The sequence below is a fragment of the Dendrobates tinctorius genome, unplaced genomic scaffold (genome assembly GCF_039654945.1).
Source record: "Dendrobates tinctorius isolate UK_male_01 unplaced genomic scaffold, ASM3965494v1 ptg000111l, whole genome shotgun sequence".
Taxonomy (NCBI): domain Eukaryota; kingdom Metazoa; phylum Chordata; class Amphibia; order Anura; family Dendrobatidae; genus Dendrobates; species Dendrobates tinctorius.
The window spans coordinates 35,064,499-35,088,949 of record NW_027361779.1 but is presented as its reverse complement, the minus strand read 5'-3'; the positions used below and the strand labels follow the sequence as shown (position 1 = coordinate 35,088,949).

Genomic DNA, 24,451 nt, shown 5'->3' with positions numbered 1-24,451 from the left:
CTGAGTCCCTGGCGGTGTAATATGTTACTGATGGTAGCCTTTGTTATGGTGGACCCAGTTCATTCACTAGGTTCCCCCGTGTGGTTCTGGGATTTTTGCTGACCTTTTTTGTGATCGTTTTGAACCCACAGGGGGGAGATCTTGTGTTGAGCCCCAGATCGAGGAAGAGTATCAGTGGTTTTGTATGTCTTCCATTTTCTTATTATTGCTCCCACAGTTGATTTCATCACACCAAGCTGCCTGCCTATTGCAGATTCAGTCTTCCCAGCCTGACGCAGGGCTACACTTTTGTTTCTGGTGTCCTTCGTCAGCTCTTTGGTCTTCACCATAGTGGAGTTTGGAGTGTGACTGTTTGAGGTTGTGGACATGTGTCTTTTATACTGATAACATGTTCAAACTGGTGCCATTACTACAGGTAATGAGTGGAGGACAGAGGAGCCTCTTAAAGAAGAAGTTACAGGTCTGTGAGAGCCAGAAATCTTGCATGTTTTTAGGTGACCAAATACTTATTTCCCACCATAATTTGCAAAATAAATGTTGCCAAATCAGACAAGGTGATTTTCTGGATTTGTTTTCTCATTTTGCCTCTCATCGTTGTGGTCTACCTATGATGTCAATTACAGGCCTCTTTTATCTTTTTAAGTGGGAGTACTTGCACAATTGGTGGCTAACTAAATACATGAAAGAATGAATGAGGCCATGTATCGTGAGATTTTGAGAGCACACCTCCTTCCTTCAGTAATGACATTGAAGATGAAACATGGATGTATCTTTCAGCATGATAATGATCCCAAGCAGACTGCCAGGGCAATGAAGGAGTGGCTTCATAAGAAGCATATGAAGGTCGTGGAGTGGCCTAGCCAATCTCCAGATCTCAACCCCATAGAAAACCTTTGGAGGGATTTGAAAATCCTTATTGCCCAGCGACAGGCCCAAAACAACACTGCTCTAGAGGAAATCTAGAGGAGATCTGCATGGAGGAATGGGCCAACCTTGTGAAGACTTACAGAAAACGTTTGACCTGTGTCATTGCCAACAAAGGATATAGAACAAAATATTGAGATGAACTTTTGTTAATGACCAAATACGTATTTTCCACCATAATTTGCAAAATCAGACAAGATGATTGGATTTGTTTTCATAGTAGTGGTCTACTTATGATGTCAGTTACAGGCCTCTCTCATCTTTTTAAGTCGGAGAACTTGTACAATTGGTGGCTGACTAAATACTTTTTTTCCCAACTGTATATGTGATCCGTGTGACGGACAAAGCACAGTTTTAAATAGATGGATTTTTAGCACTGTAATATGGAAAGGATCTGGCTGTCTTCTGCAGTGCCAACAAGCAAATGGAGCAGAAGAACAATGTTCTCTTGATTTGCTTTTTAAGCAAATAATCAGGATTAAGATCCAAAAAACAATTATTCCTGGCCCCTGATACCTGGGGCTGTCTAAAAATATCTGTAAAAGCAGCAGCAGAAGCAGACAGAACTGGAATGAACCCTCTTGCTATATGCACTGCTGTCTGCCACATACACTGCATGCCTGTCTAGCACTGATATCTGTGCAGCTGGATTAGTCCTAAGAAGGACTGTTCGTTGAGATGGATATGTGTATAAAGTATTGTAGTATACCTACACTAACTAAGAAACAAACACATCTCTCCCTAGCGCAGCAGCACCTCTCTCTACAGTGCCTGATTCTGGAGTAGACTATGATGAGCATAGTGGTTCCATTTCTGATATAGACCTGATGACGCTATGCGGCCAGCCAATCACTGTACTGCCACAACCAACATGGCTGCGGCATTACAGTGTATGGCAGACAATCCCTGCATGTTCATTGGTTCTCTAAATGAGCACCAAACATGCAGGGAGGGGACCCGAGCTCCAGCCGAGCAACCCCGGGAATACTTGGTGAACTACGAGTATCTCGAGCAGTGAGATGCTCGGGAGAGTACCGAGTAGTGGAGAGCATGCTCTCTCATCACTAATAATTAATATACTTTACAACCTGATGAACATTACAACCAGTGAATATGATTCTAACCTTGCTCTTTTCTTCTAGTGTTTTTAAGTTGATATAATTTGTTGATATGTTGATACGTCTGCTTAAAGTGCTTTAGTTCTGAAGTGGAAGACCACGATCGTGAACTAGTGTAACAGGATGATAGTATCATATTGTCTCTGTTCTTGTGTGCAATATTCATAGTTTTGTCTACAATAAACATGTTTCTCAAGAAGTATTTCTGAACACAAGGGTCAAGTACTTATTTATATTGCCTCCTGTAAAACATTGTGATTATTGCATAAAAGCTCGGAATTCGTGCCCTAACTCTATTTTCTTGTTTGTCCTTGTCCTTTAAACTGAATAGTATTTGTTGTTTTTTTACTTTTAGCTCTTTTGAAAGAGTATTATATCAAATATGTTTTTCTATTTTGTTTCGAAGTATAGCACTTCATAACCGCTTTGTCATCTAGATCGTTACAAGCTTTATTTTTAAAGGGAACCTGTCATGTCCAAAAATACTATTTACCTGCAGATATAGGGTTTATCTGCAGGTACATACTGTAGTGATTAAATCTTGCCGTCCTGGAGAAACGGCTGCAGGGAGAAAATGAACTTGTGTTCGCACTGTATCCACTTTCTTCCAGTCATCGGAGCAGTGCAGGTGGCAGTTAGTCACTTCTTGTTACTACACATTGAGTGCAATAAAATCACGATGCAGCATCTTGATTCTCTCCAGTGTATATACTGTTGTGCTCAAAAGTTTACAAACCCGGCAGAATTTTTTCTTTCTTTGCCTTTTTTCAGAGAATATGAATGATGACCCCAAAACTTTTTCTCCACTCATGGTTAGTGGTTGGATGAATCCATTTATTGTCAGACTACTGTGTTTTCTCTTTTTAAATCATAATGACAACCTAAAACATCCAAATAACCCTCATCAAAAGTTTACATACCCCATTTCTTAATACCGTGTATTGCCCTCTCTAACATCAATGAAAGCTTGAAGTCTTTTGTGTTAGTTTTGGATGAGGTTCTTTATTTTTTCAGATGGTAAAGCTTCCCACTCGTCTTGGCAAAAAGCCTCCAGTTCCTGTAAATTCCTGGGCTGTCTAGCATGAACTGTGCGCTTGAGATCTCCCAAGAGTGGCCTAATGATATTGAGATCAGGAGACTGTCTGAGATGGCCACTCCAGAACTTTCACTTTGTTCTGCTGTAGCCAATGACAGGTCGACTTAGCCATGTGTTTTGGAGCGTTGTCATATTGGAACGTCCAAGTACGTCCCATGCGCAGCCTCCAGGCTGATCATTGCAAATTTGCCTCCAGTATTTGCTGATAACATGCTTTCCTTCAAATTTGACCAAGTTTCCTGTGCCTTTGTAGCTCACACTTCCCCAAAACATCAGCGATCAACCTCTGTGCTTTACAGTAGGGATGGTGTTCCTTTTATCATAGGCCTTGTTTAAAAAATAAACAAAAAAGAATATCAACCAAAGTTTGTCACTAACGTAACATGCAATTTTTCACAAAAAAAGCAATCTCAGAATCACTGGGATACAGTGCCTTGCGAAAGTATTTGGCTCCCTGGAACTTTTCAACCTTTTCCCACATATCATGCTTCAAACATAAAGATACCAAATGTAAAGTTTTGGTGAAGAATCAACAACAAGTGGGACACAATTGTGAAGTTGAATGAAATTTATTGGTTATTTTAAATTTTTGTGGAAATTCAAAAACTGAAAAGTGGGGCGTGCAATATTATTCGGCCCCTTTAACTTAATACTTTGTTGCGCCACCTTTTGCTGCAATTACAGCTGTACATCGAGAGACTGAAGTTCTTGCCTATTCTTCCTTGGCAAACAGCTTGAGCTCAGTGAGATTTGATGGAGATTGTTTGTGAACAGCAGTTTTCAGCTCTTTCCACAGATTCTCGATTGGATTCAGGTCTGGACTTTGACTTGGCCATTCTAACACCTGGATACGTTTATTTGTGAACCATTCCATTGAAGATTTTGCTTTATGTTTGGGATCGTTTTCTTGTTGGAAGACAAATCTTCGTCCCACTTTCAGGTCTTTTGCAGACTCCAACAGGTTTTCTTCAAGAATGGTCCTGTATATGGCTCCATCCATCTTCCCATCAATTTTAACCATCTTCCCTGTCCCTGCTGAAGAAAAGCAGGTCCAAACCATGATGCTGCCACCACCATGTTTGACAGTGAGTATGCTGTGCTCAGGGTGATGAGCTGTGTTGCCTTTACGCCAAATATATCGTTTGGCATTGTTGCCAAAAAGTTTGAGTTTGGTTTCATCTGACAAGAGCACCTTCTTCCACATGTTTGGTGTGTCTCCCAGGTGGCTTGCTGCAAACTTTTAACCACACTTTTTATGGATATCTTTGAGAAATGGCTTTCTTCTTGCCACTCTGCCATAAAGGCCAGATTTGTGCAGTGTACGACCGATTGTTGTCCTATGGACAGACTGTCCCACCGCAGCTGTAGATCTCTGCAGTTCACCAGCGTGATCATGGGCCTCTTGGCTGCTCTCTTCTCCTTGTTTGAGATGAAAATTTAGAGGGACAGCCGGGTCTTGGTAGATGTTTGATATTACCATTTAATACCAGCAATTTCATGTCCATGATCAGCGCTAAAAATGTTAGATAGATTCTTTTGTCTGTAAAGAGAATCTCTCAGCAGTATTGTGCACAGTAACCTACACACAGTATCAGGTCGGCACTGTTATGCTGATTAAAGTGATACCTTTGTTGATGAAATCCATCTTATGGTTGTTGTTTAATCTTTATTTTCAGTTTTGAGTTAATGATATGTTTGTGCTCAAATGAATGAATTATAAAAAATGCAAGTAAAAACGTACTTACATTGGGGAAAAAAGTATTTAGTCAGCCACCAATTGTGCAAGTTTTCCCACTTAAAAAGATCATAGGTAGACCACAACGATGAGAGGCAAAATGAGAAAACAAATCCAGAAAATCACCTTGTCTGATTTGGCAACATTTATTTTGCAAATTATGGTGGGAAATAAGTATTTGGTCATTAACAAAAGTTCATCTCAATATTTTGTTATATATCCTTTGTTGACAATGACAGAGGTCAAACCAAGGTTGGCACACACTGTTGGTGGTATGTTGGCCCATTCCTCCATGCAGATCTCCTCTAGAGCAGTGATGTTTTGGGCCTGTCGCTGAGCAACACGGACTTTCAATTCCCTCCAAAGGTTTTCTATGGCGTTGAGATCTGGAAACTGGCTAGGCCACAACAGGACCTTCATATGCTTCAGTCTTCCCAGCCTGGTGCAGAGCTACAATTTAGTTTCTGGTGTCCTTCGACAGCTCTTTGTTCTTCACCATAGTGGAGTTAGGAGTGAGACTGTTTGAGGGTGTGGACAAGTGTCTTTTATACTCATAACAGGTTCAAACAGGTGTGATTACTACAGGTAATGAGTGGAGGACAGTGGAGCCTCTTACAGAAGGAGTTACTTTTTTTCCCCCACTGTATTTTACCAGACATTTTCCTGCTAACTTTGATAGAAAAATCTGCTGCAAATACTCAACAATTACACATAGCTGTTAAAGTTTTGCAGCAATGTTCCATTTTTTTCAAGGACATTTACAAAATGTATTTATAACAAAATGTTGCTAGCAATCAAACAGGCCACCATAGCCTGCAGACCATAAGGCTATTACTTGGCCTCAGGTTCTCATCATAATCATCAGGACATAATGATCATGAGGTGGGGTGCTGATGGGTTAAATAGAGCCCCACCTCCCATTGTTAACCATCTAGATGCTGGTGTCACTATTGATGGCAGCAACTAGGGAGTTAAATGGCCAATGCAGTGGCACATCAGCTATACTACTGCTGCATTTTACCCAGAGGGAGCGTTATTCTCTCTTTCCTAAGGTCACTAAAATGGCATATTGCCAGTGGTTGAAAAGATTGATATAATTTAAACTCTTTTTTTTTTCTCCCTGATATCCCAGTGCTATGTTTCTCTCTTAAAGGGAATGTCAGTAGGATTTCACCAAACAAATTATTTATGTGTGTATGTTATATAGCTGTTTCAAAGACAAGTCCAAAAATGCCTTTAGATTGTCAGTCTTTTCCTTCGTTACTGAGAAATTAGCATCTGAATTAATATGCAAATGAGGCTATAGATCTGAAGCTTCTGTCACTCCAGCTCTATTCCAAACCCAGCGCCATTTCTTCTTGCTCCTTTGCCTGAAGTATCACAGGATGGAGGCTGTCAGTAAAGCAGGAGAAGGCAGAGCTGGATGGGGGATAGAGCTGGAGTGACAGGTTTCAGATCTACAAAAAGTTATTCATTTGCATATCAATTCAAAAGCTTATTTCTCAGTAAATGGAGAAACAGACTGGCCATGTGAAGGTATTGCTGAACTGGTCTTTGAAAGAGCATATACATAGTTTGAGGTGTAAAATCCTGCTGACACATTCCCTTCAAGATAAATTAAGCTAAATACTTTTATCAATAATGATTTTTGACTAGTGCACAGTATTAGTTCAGTGGGCAATCTAATTGATGTAAATGTATTTGTTTCAGGTATGGAAGTAGTAAAGCCATATACACCGGTGTCAAAGGACTTCATAATCGACTCATCACAGTTGACTCTCTGTCATAAGAAGTGTATTTACATGATGATTAAAATCTACCCAAATGGAAATTTCACTCCACACATCGATAAATTGGAAATGGGTAAGATATTGTGTGGGGATTTTTTTAATCTATTTAAACAAAATGTGTGAAATTAATTTTTAAAGCTTAGAGGAATGTAATGAACCCTTTGCTGACTGTCAATATAGATATTCATAAATAAAAATAAATTAATGTTTTCCATGATTGTTATTTACCATATTTTTCGGACCATAAGACGCACCAGACTATTAGATGCACTCAGGTTTTAGAGATGGAAAATAGGGAAAAAAAATTTGAAGCAAAAATGTGGTAAAATATTTAATAACATAAATGACATACTATTACAGTGGGGGGGAATTATTTAGTCAGACACCAATTGTGCAAGTTCTCCCACTTAAAAGGATGAGAGAGGCCTGTAATCTCCCTTGATCTGGAGCTCCACGCAAGATCTCATCCCGTGGGGTCAAAATGATCACAAGAACGGTGAGCAAAACTCCCAGAACCACATGGGGGGACCTAGTGAATGACCTACATAGATCTGGGACCACCATAACAAAAGCTACCATCATTAACACACCACGCCGCCAGGGACTCAGATCCTGCAGTGCCAGACATGTACCCCTGCTTAAGCCAGTACATGTCCGGGCCTATCTGAAATTTGCTAGAGAGCATTTGAATTATCCAGAAGAGTATTGGGAGAATGTCATATGGTCTAATGAAACCAAATTAGAACTCTTTGGTAGAAACAAAATGCATAGCTACTTACCGGTAGCAGTGTTTTTCAGGAGCCCATGACAGCACCACAAGAGAGGGGATCCGCCCTTCGGGGACAGGAAACCTACAGCCATAAAAGGGCGGCACCTCTCTCCCGCATCAGTTGGTTTACAGTGCATGAGAGGACCTCCAATGTTAGTAGCAAAACATACAACAATTTAACTAAAAAAATACTCTGCACACGTGACTAGACATAATGCCCTGAAACAAGGTGCCAAACCACACGTGAAAAGGGAGGGATTATAAGGGTGCTGTCATGGGCTGCTGAAAAACACAGCTACCGGTAATAATAATAATAATAAATTGCTATAGCGCCAATATATTCCGCAGCACTTTACATTACAGAGGGGACTGGTACAGACAATAGACATTACAGCATAACAATAATCACATAGATCATAACAGATACCAAGAGGAATGAGGGCCCTGCTCGCAAGCTTACAATCTATGAGGAAAAAAGGTAGACACGAAAGGTGGGTGGTAACAATTGCCCTGATTGTTTGGACCAGCCATAATGTTAAGTATGTAACAGTACAAACACAGTACAGGGCTAATAGATGCAAAAAGCATGTGGGAGCATGATGCGGGGAACCTGGTTATGGTAAAACTTTTGACTGTGCCATACAGGGATAGTTAGGTTAATGTGTTGAGGCGGTATGCCAGTCTGAATAAATGCGTTTTCAGGGCACACTTAAAATTGTAGGGATTGGGGACTAATCGTATTGACCTGGGAAGTGCATTCCAAAGAATTGGCGCAGCACGTGTATAGACTTGGAGACGGGAGTGGGAGGTTCTGATTATTGACGATGCTAACCTCAGGTCATTAGCAGAACGGAGGGCATGGGTAGGGTGGTAGACTGAGACGAGGGAGGAGTGGTGCTGTGCCATGGAGAGCTTTGTGGGTGAGGGTAATAAGTTTGTACTGGATTTTGGAGTGGATAGGTAGCCAGTGTAATGACTGGCACAAGGTAGAGGCATCGGTGTATCGATTGGCGAGGAATATGATCCTGGCTGCAGCATTCAGGACAGATTGGAGGGGGGAGGGTTTGGTAAGAGGGAGACCGATTAGAAGAGAGTTACAATAGTCCAGACGAGAATGAATAAGAGAAACAGTAAGAGTTTTTGCAGAGTCAAAAGTAAGAAAAGGTCGAATTCTAGACATGTGGCTATGCATTTATTCAGTCGCCATGAAAGCATCACGAGAGAATTACAGAGATATAGAGAGTCTAGGGGGGACCACAGCCTCAAGCACCTTTCTCCCAAACGTGAGATCGCAGTAGCCACCTAGTTCCAGTCTATAATGTTTAAAGAAAGTGGACGGAGAGGACCACGTAGCTGCCTTACATACTGTATGTCCTCAATCGACACCTCTGACCTCTCTGCCCAGGATGTCGCCACGGCTCAGGTAGAGTGAGCTCTTATGCTTTCCGGGACTTCCACACCACCTGTTGTATAAGCCAATGAAATTGCCTCCCTAATCCATCTAGCTAAGTTGTTTTTGGATACTCTAAGTGCTTTCCTGGCCCCCTGAAGGGATCCGAATAAGGAGTTGTCTTTTTTCCAAGGGTCTGTTACTGAAATATAATTAAGCAGACACCTTCTTACATCTAAGGAATTGAGTTTTTTCTCCTTCTGATTAGAGGGATTAGGGCAGAAAGAAGGGAAGACTATTTCTTGTAGTCTGTGAAATTTTGAAGCTACTTTTGGCAAATACAGGGGATCAGGTTTCAATATAACTATCCTCTCTAAACTGAGTGTATGGGGGTTGTCTAGAGAGAGCCTGCAGGTCACTAACCCTCCTTGCGGACGTGAGCGCGACTAAAAGGGCAGTCTTAAAGGATAGGACTCTTATTGAGGCAGAGTCCATAGGCTCAAAAGGAGCTCCTGTTAATGCTGTAAGCACCAGGTTAAGATCCCATGGAACCAGTTTCTGCTTTATTATGGGTCTGGACGTAGCCTCTGCCTTAATGAACCTAGCTACCCAGTAATTTCCTGCTAAGTTACAATTGTACAGAGCTCCCAGATCCGATACTTGGACTCTAAGAGTGCTCGTGGCTAAACCCATTTCTAATCCTTTCTGCAGGAATTCCAGTATCTGGCTAATACAGACTCTTTGACTATCTTCCATCCCCGAGATTGCTAAAAATTTCTGCCAGACTCTGACATAAATATTTGTTGTAGAAGCCTTCCTGCTTTTCAGCAAGGTATTAACAAGTCCCCGGTGCAGCTTTCTATTCTCTTGGTTGGCAAATATGTCTATATCTGGGGGCCCCACATCTGCACAATTTGACTGAAGACGGCCTGATTTAGAACCCATTCTCCTTGTTTGAGTGTGTTGCGACTTAGGTAATCGGCCATGATATTGTGTTTCCCTTTTATATGAAGAGATGTGAGCGTCAGTAGATGTACCTCGGCTATCTGAAAGATATGATCCACTAGTTCCATTAATGATCTGGACCGAGTTCCCCCTTGATGGTTAATGCAAGCTACAGTTCCCTGGTTGTCTGAAAATAGTCTGACGTGTCGGCCTTGTAGGGATGTAAGGAAACTACTTGGAGCTCGTTCTACAGCTCAGTTCTTTTAGGTTAGACGATAAATCTTGTTCAGATTGTGTCCATATCCCCTGGCGTGAGGACCTTTGGCGCAGGTTACGGGCTCAAGTATTTTGGCCAAAATATCAACTAATACCTCACTAAATTTGTATTTTTTGCACTATATTTTTCGGGGTGCAGCCAAGCCCAGACACGTCTGGTCTCTCATGAGGGGTGTTCCCATAGCTATGCACTGAGAGTGTGCTGGCCAGCCCACCTAATCGAAACGTAGGGGCTTGACTAATAGGCTGTGAACCAGACACTGTACGGTACCTTTGTGTGAACAACGCCCTATGCGGGCCTTTATTGTGAAACTGTATACTGGGTAGTCACCCCCTCCAGGAATGGGTAGGTGGAGATTGGCTGCTTATCTAGTATTTTGCACCTGTGTTGCTGACATCTTGCTTTAGGGGCTGGCTGTACCCTGTAGTGCATTTGTTTCAAGATCTGGGCAGGTAAGTGTTGCTGCCTTTTTGTCTGCCATATCCTCTGGACCCACATATCTCCCATGTGTTCTGCCCAACCCTTGGGACTAGCATCCGTAGTAATTACTCGGGATACATGATTTATCCAAGGAAATCCTCTATGTAGGTTTGGCAAGTGTAACCACCAACGTAAGGACTATATAGAAGCGGCGGACAAGGAAAACCTACTTTCAGGGCATTGTGTAATACATCCCACTGCAGGGTTCTGGGGTGGTATTGGGCCCAAAGCACCGCAAGAATACATAACGTGAGTGAGCCTAACAGTGACAATGCCACTCTTAGTGTGACTGACGGATTATTCATCGCCCTGAGCGCCTGTCTTCGAATACAGTCCACCTTCGACTCTGGTAGGCGACACTCCTGTGTTCTAGAGTCTAAGATGATGCCTAGGAACTTTTGCACTTCCAGGGGCTGCAATCGTGACTTTTTGAAATTAATAATCCACCCCAAATTCTGCAAGGCTGATATTACTTTCCCTAATTGGGCAGTACAGTGTGATTCTGCGTGTCCCACAATTAACAGGTCATTCAGATAGGGAATCACTAATATGTTCTGTTCATGTAGATGTGCCATGACTTCTGCCATTATTTTAGTGAAGACCCGGGGGGCAACAGCAACCCCAAAGGGGAGTGTCCTGAGCTGGAAGTGTTCAACTACTCCACCCAGTGAAACTGCTACTCTTAGGAACTGTTGATGGTCTGTGTGTATTGGGACATGATAGTGGGCGTCTTTAAGATCTAAGACTACCATGAAACAATTGTTGAATAGCAGCTTTATTGCCGATTTCACAGACTCCATCTTGAAAGAATGGACTAGTAAGGACCTATTCAGGCTCTTCAAATTGACAATGGTACAGAAGGAGCCGTCTGGTTTCTTGACCAGGAAGAGGGGGGAGTAGAACCCCTTACTACTTTGTGCCGCCGGAACTTTCACCAGGACCCCCTTTTGCTGAAGTTCCCAGACCTCAGATTCTAGTGCCAGTTGTTCTGTAGGTGAAGAACGAACGAGAGTTAGAAGAAATTTGTCATTAGGTGTCCTCTGGAATTCAAATTTTAGCCTCGTCCTTATAAAACTAAGAATCCAAGGGCTATTTGAAATATTCAGGCCGGATAGAAGTCTAAAAGTCTGCCTCCGACCTGGTCCGGCAGTCATTGTGGTTTTCTGCGGTCACGGAAGGAATTGAACATATATCCTCTACCTTTCTTCCTGTTGCTGTCGTATCTGGTTCCCTCTCTAGTCGACTTTCTTCAGTCGAATCACCTTCTATTAGGGTCCCGCCTATATGAGGGTCTTCCCAAGTAAGGGAACCGTTTTTTGCTATCGCCCGCCTTCTCCAACAGCTGATCCAGCACTGAACCAAATAGATGTCCCACTTCATATGGAATGTTGCACACCTGGCCTGCATGTCCATTGGCCAACACTTCAACCATATGGCTCTGCGGGCAGCATTAGAAATGGCCGCCGTTCTGGCTGCAAGCTTTACGGAGTCTGCTGATGCATCTGAAAGAAACGCTGCTGCACCCTGGATCATAGGAAGGGAGGATAGGATCTCGTCTCTAGGGACCTTGTCCTTGAGTTGTTCCTCTAGGCGGTCTAGCCACACCATTAGAGATCGGGCTGTACATGTGGCTGCAATAGCTGGCCTAAGGGATCCCGCTGACATTTCCCAAGACCCTTTTAGGAACACATCAGCCCTTCTGTGTAGCGGGTCTTTTAAACTACCTAAGTGCTCAAATGGTAGAGAGGTTCTTTTACAAGCCTTGGCCACAGCCGTGTCAAGTTTTTTTTAATGATCCCAGGGCAACGAAGGAGTGGATTCGTAAGAAGCATATGAAGGTCCTGGAGTGGCCTAGCCAATCTCCAGATCTCAACCCCATAGAAAACCTTTGGAGGGATTTGAAAATCCGTATTGCCCAGCGACAGGCCCAAAACACTGCTCTAGAGGAGATCTGCATGGAGAAATGGGCCAACATACCAACAGTGTGTGCCAACCTTTTAAAGACTTACAGAAAACGTTTGACCTCTGTCATTGCCAACAAACGATATATAACGAAATATTGAGATTATTATTTATTTATATAGCACCATTAATTCCATGGTGCTGTACATGAGAAGGGGGTTACATACAAAGTTATAGATATCGTTAGCAGTAAACAAATTTACAATGACAGACTGGTGCAGAGAGGAGAGGACCCTGTCCTTGCGGACTTACATTCTACGGGATAGTGGGCAAGAGACAGAAGTTCGGGGGTGCAGCAGCTCTAGTGGTGGTGAGGCGGCAGCTCGGGTGGTGGTGAGGCGGCAGCTCGGGTGGTGGTGAGGCGGCAGCTCGGGCGGTAGTGAGGCGGCAGCTCGGGTGGTGGTCAGGCGGCAGATCGGGCGGTGGTGAGGCGGCAGAATGGTTATTGCAGGCTGTAGGCTTTCCTGAAAAGATGGGTTTTCAGGTTCCGTTTGAAGGATCCGAGGGTGGTAGATAACCGGACGTGTTGAGGCATGGAGTTCCAGAAGATGGAGGATATTCGGGATAAAAGTTGAGATGAAATATTGTTAATGACCAAATACTTATTTTCCACCATAATTTGCAAAATAAATGTTGCAAAATCAGGTCATTTACTAGGTTCCCCTGTGTGGTTCTGGGATTTTTGCTGACCTTTTTTGTGATCGTTTTGAACCCACAGGGGGGAGATCTTGCATTGAGCCGCAGATCGAGGGAGATTATCAGTGGTTTTGTATGTCTTCCATTTTCTTATTATTGCTCCGACAGTTGATTTCATCACACCAAGCTGCTTGCCTATTGCAGATTCAGTCTTCCCAGCCTGGCGCAGGGCTACAATTTTGTTTCTGGCGTCCTTTGTCAGCTCTTTGGTCTTCACCATAGTGGAGTTTGGAGTGTGACTGATTGAGGTTGTGGACAGGTGTCTTTTATACTGATAACATGTTCAAACAAGTGCCATTACTACAGGTAATGAGTGGAGGACAGAGGAGCCTTTAAAGAAGAAGTTACAGGTCTGTGAGAGCCAGAAATCTTGCATGTTTTTAGGTGACCAAATACTTATTTCCCACCATAATTTGCAAAATAAATGTTGCCAAATCAGACAAGGTGATTTTCTGGATTTGTTTTCTCATTTTGCCTCTCATCGTTGTGGTCTACCTATGATGCCAATTACAGGCCTCTCTCATCTTTTTAAGTGGGAGAACTTGCACAATTGGTGGTTGAAGAAATACTTTTTTCCCCACTGTATATGTGGTGTTATTATATATAATAGTATGTTATTATGTTGGAAGCTAATGGTAGAAGATGGTGCTGCGGAACCAGTGTGATGTCTGTAAAGTACTATATGAAGACTCTGGAGGGTTAGTATAAGAATGGGGGCACAGGGCTTATATTTAAAGCACCACTCCAGTACTGAAAAATAACACTGGAGTGCTGCTTTAAGATCCCATTGGAGAACTATAACTTCCAGCATGTCCTGTCGAACCTATGGCATGCTGGGAGTTACAGTTCACCACAGGAGTAGCAGAGTGCTTTTTTTATGTGTTGTAATTACTAACCTTTTAGTTAATTCTTACTTGTACAGGCAGTGCAGGTCCTGCAGCCAGCCAGCCATGCTGTGGTGAGGTAAAGAAGGGCTGGAGCATCACATGACTGCACAGAGCTCTCTCTCTGATTGCCTCACCACAGGTCATGTAAGAGGAAGCTGCGTTGTTTCTAGTGTGATGTCTGCAGGACCTGTGATGACATCATGAAGAGGGAGGGCTCTGTGCTGTCATGTGATGCTTCAGTCCACCTTCTTCATGACCTCACCACAGGTCCTATACGGGGGCACTCAGCGTCAGCACAGACCGGGCTGTGCTGTCAGGTATGCGGCAGTCTCTCCTGTGGCGCCCGGCTCCTGCCGCCTCCTTCTCCACCAGACACATGATCTCAAAAGCCGGTGCAGGAATCCGGTGCTGGGGAAACCATGTGGGTCCGCAGTTTAAGTGAAGGAATATTCATTTGCTTCTCCCCGCCCACTGCTCGGCGCTGACAGATGGGCGGGGAAGCGGCTAATGAATATTCCTTCACTTTAAGCATCGGGACCGCGTGATTTCCCCAGCACCAGATTCGTGCAGCGGCGACAGTTTCCTGCCTCCTGCAAGTGCAATTCCAGTGCTATCCCACTCCGCCGCTGCCCCCTTCCCACATGTTACATTTGGACCATAAGACGCACCCCACACGTTCCTCCCAAATTTGGAGGGAAAAAAGTGCGTCTTAGGCCGGTTTCACATTAGCGCTTTTTAAGCGCACGCACGGCCGGGGGTAGCTCCGCCCCCGAGCCGGCTCTCTGTCCGGCGTGCCCTCCCCTTGCTTATAGCGCCGCCTCCTAGCGGACAGCGGCGCCTGCGATCGGCGCACCCTATCTTTAGCATAGGGTGCGCAGATCGTGCGCAGGCCGTGCGCTAGTTGCGCTTTGACCTGCGCTGCGCACTTTTGACGGTGCGCCGTGCGCGCCAAAATCGAACTTTTCGGATTTTGGCGCGCACGGCGCACCGTCAGAAGTGCGCAGCGCAGGTCAAAGCGCAACTAGCGCACGGCCTGCGCACGATCTGCGCACCCTATGCTAAAGATAGGGTGCGCCGATCGCAGGCGCTGCTGTCCTCTGGGAGGCGGCGCTATAAGCAAGGGGAGGGCACGCCGGACAGAGAGCCGGCTCGGGGGCGGAGCTACCCCCGGCCGTGCGTGCGCTTAAAAAGCGCTAATGTGAAACCGGCCTTATGGTCCGAAAAATATGGTATGTAGCATTTGATTACACAATGAAGAAACCTGGAAATGGATCCAATTGTGAAGTAAGGAACATCAAACAAAATGAAAAAATAACGAAGCCAGTACATCCGTGAGTAAATTTAAAATTTACTCTTCTTTATTGATTCCTTCAATAAAGAAAAGTTACATTCAAGATGAAGCAACACATGTACCGTAACTTTTTAACGGAGGAATCAATAAAGAGTTATTTTAATTTAGCCACAGATGTGCCGACTTCCTATTTTTCCTCAAACATGCCACATTGTAGCAGATTAAAACAAAAGGTCTGTGTTAGAGGTGCATTCAAGCCTCTGAGAACAACTTATGCCTAGCATTTAAAGGCAATTTAAAATAATTTCCAACAAAATTTTAAGTATGACTTAGAATGTGAGAATATCATTCTACTTTGTCTTTGCAGTCGTCTTTTTTTTTTTTTGTAAAAGTGTTGCCATATTGGATGTCACATTTGAATAAGAAACAAATGACCAACTGTTATTTTGTTCTGAATAGTATATTACAAAGTAATAGTTATTATGAATGTGGCAGAAAAGCTAGACATAAAAATAAGCGAATGAAATAATTGCATAAACATTGACTGTTGCTTTACCTTCTGGTTTACCAATGTAGGCTGGGATTGCACATCCAGGTTTTCTTCCAGCCTAAGGCCACAAGTAGATCCAGAAAGAAGGAGATGTGTAAAAAGCAAAGCTGATACTTCTGTTGTCTTTTTCATCCTCTGCCATATTTGGCTCTAGCAACTGTATAATAAGCGTATATGCACACCGAGTAATGCGGTCAGCAGGCACGTCAAAATGATACATCCGCATTTCCTGCGTACCCAATGTTAAAGATAGGTATGCAGGACGCATGCAGAAGTAGGTGGACCTAAATGGAAGAAGTGGGCGGAGCTTCAGGGAGGAGGTCCGCAGCTGTCCGCAGAGCCTCGGTATGCAAGTGTGAACTTAGAGCGAGCTCAGAGCATTGTCTAAGGCGAACAGGCTTGCCATAGCCTGGTGACCTGGATGTCGTCATGACGACCTTGGGTCACCATGGCAACGATCGGGCCCTCGCGAAGACTTCGATTTCGATCGCAGCATTTAGGGAGTTAAACTGCCGAGAGCAGTGCAGGGTCTGCTCCTGGCCGTGAGAGTCGGGTGTCAGCTGTCATGTTCGCTGAACACTCTGTGGCAATCGCGCGTGAACACAACCTGTGTGCACAAGATCACCAGGACGTATCCGTACGTTCTAGGTCTAGAAGTCCTTCCCAACGAGGACATATGGAGACATCAGGAATGGGTTAACAAGAGTTTGTAAGTCGAAACGGACAGCATATACTAAAGAAAAAGCCTTTTTCTCCCTCACTGGTGACTGATAACACTGGTTTACTTGAGCATTAGCTGCAAACATTGCTCGCTCCAGGCAAAATAGTGCTGTCAGTCACCAATGAAGGAGGTGAAGCATAAAGAACTAGTGGGCATTATTATGATGCACTTAGCCCACAAAGGGGGCACTGTGAAGGCCTAATTGGAATATTTGATTAATTCTCAGTTTTTGCAGAATGAAGGCAAGAATTAGAATACTAAGGCTGTGTTCACACACAGCGTTTTTTTTCGCGGTTTTTCCCACGGATTTGCCAAAAAATCCGCTGGAAAAACGCAAAAAAGAAGCTTTCCATTCATTCCTATGCATTTAGCACTTTGTACGCACATTGATGAGTTTTTTACTACGAAAAAAGCGCGTCGCGGTAAAAAACGCAGCATGCTCATTAATTTTGCTGATTTTTCCACGTTTCTGGCTAGTTCAATGCGTTTTGAAAACGCGCCAAAAGCGTGAAGACAAAAAGGCGCGGTTTCTGGGAAAGGAGTCAGGTTTTTGAGCAGAAATTTTCTGCTACGTGTGCACTTAGCCTAAAGGTACAATTTCATAGGGACTATATACCCCACAAGGTTATATGCTTAGGGTATACTATCAATTTGGGCTGATAGGCTTCTTTATCTCTTTCTGATATAAACCCATAAACTTTAACCGCTTCCCGACCGCCCACAGTAGATAAACGTTGGCGCTTGCTGGGCTTTGTGCAGCGCCGACGTTTATCTACTGTCGGCGGTTTTGTGCCCCCCGGGACCCCCACATACCTTACAACGCGGGGATCCCGGTGCACAATGCATGCTGGGACCCCCGACGTCATCGAGACCTGATTGGTTCAGGTCCTGATGACGTCAGCGTCACAGCAGCCAATGGGAGCGATCGCTGGGAAAGCTGCTTGTTTCCCGGCGATCTCACTCATTGTAACGCGGCTTCTCCTCTGATCTAACACTGACAGCTGATCAGAGGTGAAGCAGCGTTACTGTGTGACTAGATCGTTGCCTGGCACAGCTGATCGCTGCCTGGCACAGCTGGGATTAAGGTTATGGGTGTGTTGGTGTTAGGTTTGTGGTTAGGGTTATGGTTAGGGCTGAGATTAGGGTTAGGGGTGTGCTGGGGTTAGGGTTGGAATTAGAATTTGGGGTTTCCACTGTTTAGGTACATCAGGGGCTCTGTAAATGCAATATGACGCCCGCAGACCATTCCATCAAAGTCTGCATTTCAGAACGTCACTACTTCCCTTCCGAGCCCCACCGTGTGCCCAAACAGTAGTTTTCTCCCACATATAGGGTACCAACGTACTCAGGACAAATTGGAAAACAACTTTTGGGGTCCAATTTCTCCTGTTACCCTTAGGAAAATAAAAATTGGAGGCTAAAAGATCATTTTTGTGGAAAAAAAATGATTTTTTTTTATTTTCACGGCTCTACATTATAAACTTTAGTGAAACACTTGGGGGTTCAAAGTGCTCACCACACATCTAGATAAGTCCCTTGGGGGGGTCTAATTTCCAAAATGGGGTCACTTGTGGGGGGTTTCCACTGTTTAGGTACATCCGATCTCAATTCCAGCCAATTCTCAATTGAAAAAGTCAAACGGCACTCCTTCCGTTCTGAGCTCTGCCGTGTGCTCAAACAGTGGTTTAGCCCCACATACGGGGTATTGGCGGTTCATTTTCTCTTTTTACACTTGTGAAAATAAAAAAAAAGGTTTTGAAGTAAAATGTTTGTGAAAAAAAGTTAAATGTTTATTTTTTCCTTCCATATTCCATTCATTCATGTGAAGCACCTGAAGGGTTAATAAACTTCTTGAATGTGGTTTTGAGTACATTGAGAGGTGCAGTTTTTAGAATGGTGTCACTTTTGGGTATTTTCTGTCATATTGACCCCTCAAACTCACTTCAAATGTGAGGTGGTCCCTAAAAAAAATGGTGTTGCAAATTTTGTTGTAAAAATGAGAAATCGCTGGTCAACTTTTAACCCTTATAACTTCCTAAAAAAAAAATTGTGTTTCCAAAATTGTGCAGATGTAAAGTAGACATGTGGGAAATGTTATTTATTAACTATTTTGTGCGATATCACTCTCTGATTTAAGGGCATAAAAATTAAAAGTTTGAAAATTGCAAAATTTTCGCCAAATTTTGATTTTTTTTTAACAAATAAGCGCAGATCATATCTAAAATTTTTTACCACCATCATGAAGTACAATATGTCATGAGAAAACAATGTCGGAATCAGTAGGATCCATTGAAGCGTTCTAGAGTTATGACCTCATAAAGTGACACTGGTCAGAATTGAAAAAATTGGCCCGGTCACGAAGGCAAAAACAGGCTCGGGTGCGAAGGGGTTAAACATGCAGGCAGTCTGGCTCCCACTCTGCAGTGACGTTCTAATATATCACTCCATAGTAGCGCATAGACATGCGATTGTCACTTTGTGTGAATAGGCATCAGCCTTTCTCTGACAGCCGGCGTTCCCCTAGATAAGGCAGAGACTGTTTATTCCTTTCTGTGTCTTCGCTGTTGCTGTATACACATTGCTAAACACGTGTTGTATGTGTAGTTGTAGGACGCTCGGACGGTGTTTCCTCCTCCATACAGGCTTAATCAGCTAAATCCAAGAGTATAACAAAAATAAATAAAAATAGAAATCGCAAAGAGTCTCACAATAAGAGACCCCACAAAGTAAAGATGAATAAATAAACAATGAAATAATTATAGAAGTGGTGTCCCTACATCCCATACACAGGAGTGTAGGGACACCACATTGTACTCAAGGTAAAATACTTTGCATATACCCTTATTTTATGACCGCACTGATATTCTCCCCTCACGATTAGACAGTAGCTACAAGCACTGGAGGCAGATTTGGTCACTAGGGATTTATAGCTGGTTATAACTATTATGGCCTCCTTCATGCCTTTAGTCCAACATATGGTATATTTTACTACATTCCTGTAAAAAGACCACCATTATATGCATTAGCACCTTGTTGTATTTATATAATTATTTCATTGTTTATTTATTCATCTTTACTTTGTGGCGTCTCTTATTGTGAGACTTTGCTATTTCTATTTTTATTAATTTTTGTTATACTATTCAATTTTAATTCAGAAATAATAAAACTATTATTTTATTCATTGGGGTGAGTTTGTTTTTCTAGTGTAACTTGACATCAGAATGGTGTATTAATCATTGATTTGGAGTGCCTATTCGTGATGTACTTTGGACGCTTTTTGTGTTAGGCTTAATCAACTGTCACATATCGCCACCATCTTCTGATTTGAAGCAGCTGTTGGTGGTGTACTAGTTGTCAGCAGGGGCAAAAATGTGCTAGACTTTGTTAATGACACCACATAGGCAGACGTGTGTCTGTTTTCAGAAAAGTGATTCTGAAGGAATTCTGAAATAATTTCTACCAAAATTAAATTACGGTACCTTTATAGAAAATACATGGGGTTACTGCAAAACTTGAGTTGGAGACTTTTTTTTTTATTTTTTTTTTAGCAAAGATATTGAAAAAGTGTGAGAAAACAAAAATCACATACTGTGTTAGACATATACACTATATAATTATACAGGCGGGGGGGAGGGAGGTGAGCTTAGCATGAGTTGATTAATGGTGTCCTTGAGCATCAACCGGTCTCTTCCGAAATGTAGCTTTAGTTATAGTCTCAGATGAATCTGAAGTTCAGCGACATTCAGTGAAAGTCCTGTGCGCCTGCAGGAACAAGGAACATGGGAATAGAACAATGGAATTCTACCAAAAGTTTAGGCACACAAAGTACAGTACCTATCTAAGGTTGGGCTTAATAGCTCAGCACTGTCCTCTATTAAAACCTTTATCATCTCTGACTTTTTTCGTCTTCATAGTGCAGAGCAGCGGGGCTTCAGGTGGTTCCGTGCAGGCTATGTTACCTACTGTAGGTCCTGAGATGTTCCTCCAAATGCAGTGTAACAGAATGGAATCAGCGGATTACAGAACACCCTGGTGCCTGGCCCATTTATCTACATTAATTCTTACTTTTTTGTAATAGCAGTGCCCATTAGCTTCACAATTAACTGGAAGCTGTAATTTTCTCTGACACTTTAAACTGCCCCCATGATGTTTCACATGTCTATTCATGTGTTCTAGTTTTCTAGTATTATGTCTATCCATTATCAACTTATATGCTTATGAACCAGGACTAGCCCAGTGCGGCGTTTACTCACTGAGAATACGCTTGGTTCAGTAGCTGCGGTCTCGCCCCCTGGACTTCTTGACAGTCCCCACACTGCCAGCCTCTCACAGATCACACTTCTCCCCAAATCTCTCTTCCCGTCACAGCACTGCAGTAGACTTGCTGAAGCATCTACTTTTTGATCGGCAAGCTGTTGATTCGATTCATTAAACAGTAACTTTGTTGAAGTACAGGAAAAATCACGGGGGCAGTTTAAGAACATCTGGGATCCTGACAGGTTTCTTTAAAGGGGTTGTCCAGTCTTGGGCTACACAGCGCATTCTCCAGCGCCAGTAGCAAATGGTCATGTGACCACAAGTATGCAATTTGCATACTTCCAGACGCATTCCAATTGACTGTGTCAGGCCTCGCTCAATACACTTGCCCATGTAGTCGGCACATGACTGCATGTACCCAAATCACATGCTTGCGGTCACACATCGGAGTGTGTGACCGCTGCCAAACATAAAAACCCGCTATAAATCTGGTATCGCTGTAATCACACAGACCTGAAGAATAAAGATGCCTAATCAATTATACCGCACAAGGAGCAACGTAAAAATTAAATAAAACCAATTCTTCACATGCTGTTGATTTTTTTCATTCTGCCTCCCAAAAATCACAGTAACGCTCTTGGCATACATTTATCCTGTGCTCTACACCGAGTGCTTACACCGGGGTTTCCATGTAAATCTCTGAAATAAGTGAGTCAGACAGAATCCCTCGTGGAAGATTCCCTATAATGAGGCATATGGAGGCACTGAGGATGCCGTAGGACCTTTAATTCGGCAGTGTCCGTTTTTTTAAGATTGCATAAATGTGCCGTCAGCCTCAGTTTTGTGCTCTTCCGAAAAGAGAGACACACCTGAATAGAAGCCAGACAGAGTCCAAAGTAACTCTGCTGCCTCATTATAGTGAAGAGCAAATAGGTTATAGTCAATAATTTAAGGCGTTCTATCCAACATACAGGAATCTTAAATGTTGTGGTGTCAAAATTGATTATGGACACATCACTAGGTTTAGTACAATTCAACATAATCCGAACAAAAAAATGTACACAAAGACCAAAATAAAGAAAAAACATATACTTTTTATTAAATAGAAAAAAATCACACATGAGAAACATTTAAAAAACAGACAAGACTTAAAAAGTGGGAAACCACAAAGAGGCACCACTACCCACAATAGGACCATAAGGAGGTTGCACATAATAAATACATCCAGTGATGGCTTTCTAACACTAGTACCAGAAACACCATGTAGTCATAGTGTGTCCTCTCAGAAAGTGCATATACAATCTATAGACCAAGTAGACAAGTGCAAATAGACATTACCTCCCGTGGGTAGTGGTGCCTCTTTGTGGTTTCCCACTTTTTAAACCTTGTGTCATGATCTCAGTGCGGGTTTGACTCGCACACGTGGGGTTAATGTCTGGAACCAGTGCTGATGACTGGCATTTCTGGGGTTAAAGGTTGTGATCCCGATGCAGGCTTACCTGCACACCTGGGGCTATGATTGTGGCCTCTCCCTGGTTCTGGGGAAGGCTTCTTATAGCCTCAGGACGCTCCCATCCCTGTCAGTTATACTTTCGCCCTTGGCATTGTGTGGTGACCCCTGAGTGTGTTTGTGCTGTGTTCTGGTTACTTGATTCTCTGTGTATGACTTGGTCTGTTCTCTGGATATCGCTTTGGATTCTGCCTGGTACCTTATATGTCTGTTTGGTTTTGATCTCTGCTTGGCCCTGATTATCCGCTCTGTCTCATCCCTGGTACTGTACTGTGATCCTGTGTATGACCTGTGGCTTTGTCTGACCTCCCGTCTGTTTATCCCTCCTGTGCCTCGTTTGCCCGTACTGTTGTGACCTCCGTTTTGCCTGACTCTGAGTTGTTGTATGGTGTCCTGTCATATCTGAAAGCAGGACGCTAAGCCTCGCCCCCTTGCAGTCACATGACCATAGGTCCTGTGCAAGCTTGCTCATTTTCAGTGTCCGCAGGTCCCTTGCCTCTTTACTTTCCAGCGCTGACTGGACCCTGACACTAATAGTTGAAGCACGCCTGGTCACCTCTGCTGCCCTGCTCCCCAGGTAACTCTTAGCACTGCTTCTGTACTCAGGACACGCGCACTGGCTCTATGAGCAAGTGTAGTGCGGTGTCTCTGACATTATAACTGACGTTTCAGTTTTTTTTTTTCTCTGAAGGGAAAAAAAAAAAAAAGTGTGTTATCCTCATGGATCCCATACAAGCCTTGTCTGATCAGGTCAAGCACCTGACCCAAATGTTCAATAAGCTCAATGTGGAACAACGCACGATGGCCCAGACCCAGCAACAGGTGGTGGTTACTGTGCAGGTGGCTGTCGATGCAGGGGCTTCTGGTTCTGGGGGTAGGGATGTGTCCTTAGCGTCCCCCGAATCTCCGGTCAAATTACCAGACCTTTTCTCAGGGGATAAAAAGGAGTTCAGGTCTTTCAGAGAAGGATGCAAGCTTTTTTTTTCTCTAAGGCCCCGCTCCTCCGGGGATGAGTTCCAGAGGGTGGGGGTCATTATTTCCCTACTTCGGGGGGCTCCGCAAGCATGAGCTTTCTCTCTGTCTTCCTCTGCTCCTGAACGTATGTCAGTGAACGCATTCTTTGAGGCCCTCGGGCACATTTATTATGAACCTGACCGAGTGCGATTGGCAGAGGACATGTTGATGAGTGTCTGTCAGGGGAAACACTCAGCTGAGTGGTTTTGTTCTGAGTTCCGCCGCTGGGCGGCAGAGGTCTCTTGGAGCGACGCCGCACTCTGAGGACTCTTTCGCAGAGGCTTGTCCGAGCGGCTGCAGGATGCCTTGGCGTTACATCCCCCACCTAACTCTCTCGAGGACGCCATGACCCAGGCCGTCCGGATGGACCGCAGGCTGCGGGCCAGAGGGGTGATGCAGGTGGATACTCCATTATTCCCCAGTGGAAAAGAGACTGCCCCTGAGCCCATGGATGTAGGCGCCCTCTCCCTGAAGGATACAGAGGAAACGCCGGAAGGACAAGCAGTTATGCTTTTACTGTGGTAAAACGGGACATTGGAAAAGGGAGTGCCCGAATTGCCCGTCTTCAAACCCGGTCGGCGGGAAACGACTAGGTCTGGGTAGTCAACGGGGAGGCTGCTCAGACCCTCAGGTACCATTTTCCTCGTTTTCTAAAGTAGTACTGCCTGTGGAACTGTTTGTGGATGGTAGTTCTTTTTCCTCTACAGCCTTCGTGGACTGCGGATCATCTATTAATCTTATTGACTCCCATTTGGTCACACACTGCAAGATAGGGACAGTTAGGCTCAAGGTTCCGATCAAGGTGAAGGCCATTGACTCATCTCCCCTCACTAAGGAGGGAATTCGCTTTATGTCTGATGTGTTTTCGCTCAGAGTGGGCGCTACTCATGTGGAAAACATAAGTTGTTTTGTGCTGGACAATCTACCTGCAGAGTTGGTGTTGGGCATGCCCTGGTTACAACACCATAACCCAGTTATTAACTGGAAAACGGGGGAGATTGTACAATGGGGGTTTAATGATTTTGAGTTATGTGATAAA

The 24,451-nt window shown here is 43.7% G+C and overlaps 1 protein-coding gene across 4 annotated transcripts in view; it reads left to right on the top strand.

Annotated features, from left to right (window-relative positions):
* Positions 1–24,451, top strand: part of CYB5R4 (cytochrome b5 reductase 4) — a 415,380-nt gene that overhangs the window by 274,252 nt on the left and 116,677 nt on the right. For all 4 annotated transcript variants that reach the window (XM_073589653.1, XM_073589651.1, XM_073589652.1 and 1 more), the window contains one exon: positions 6,584–6,736. In XM_073589653.1, the coding sequence (XP_073445754.1) occupies positions 6,584–6,736 (153 nt within the window). The remainder of the gene's footprint in view (positions 1–6,583; positions 6,737–24,451) is intronic.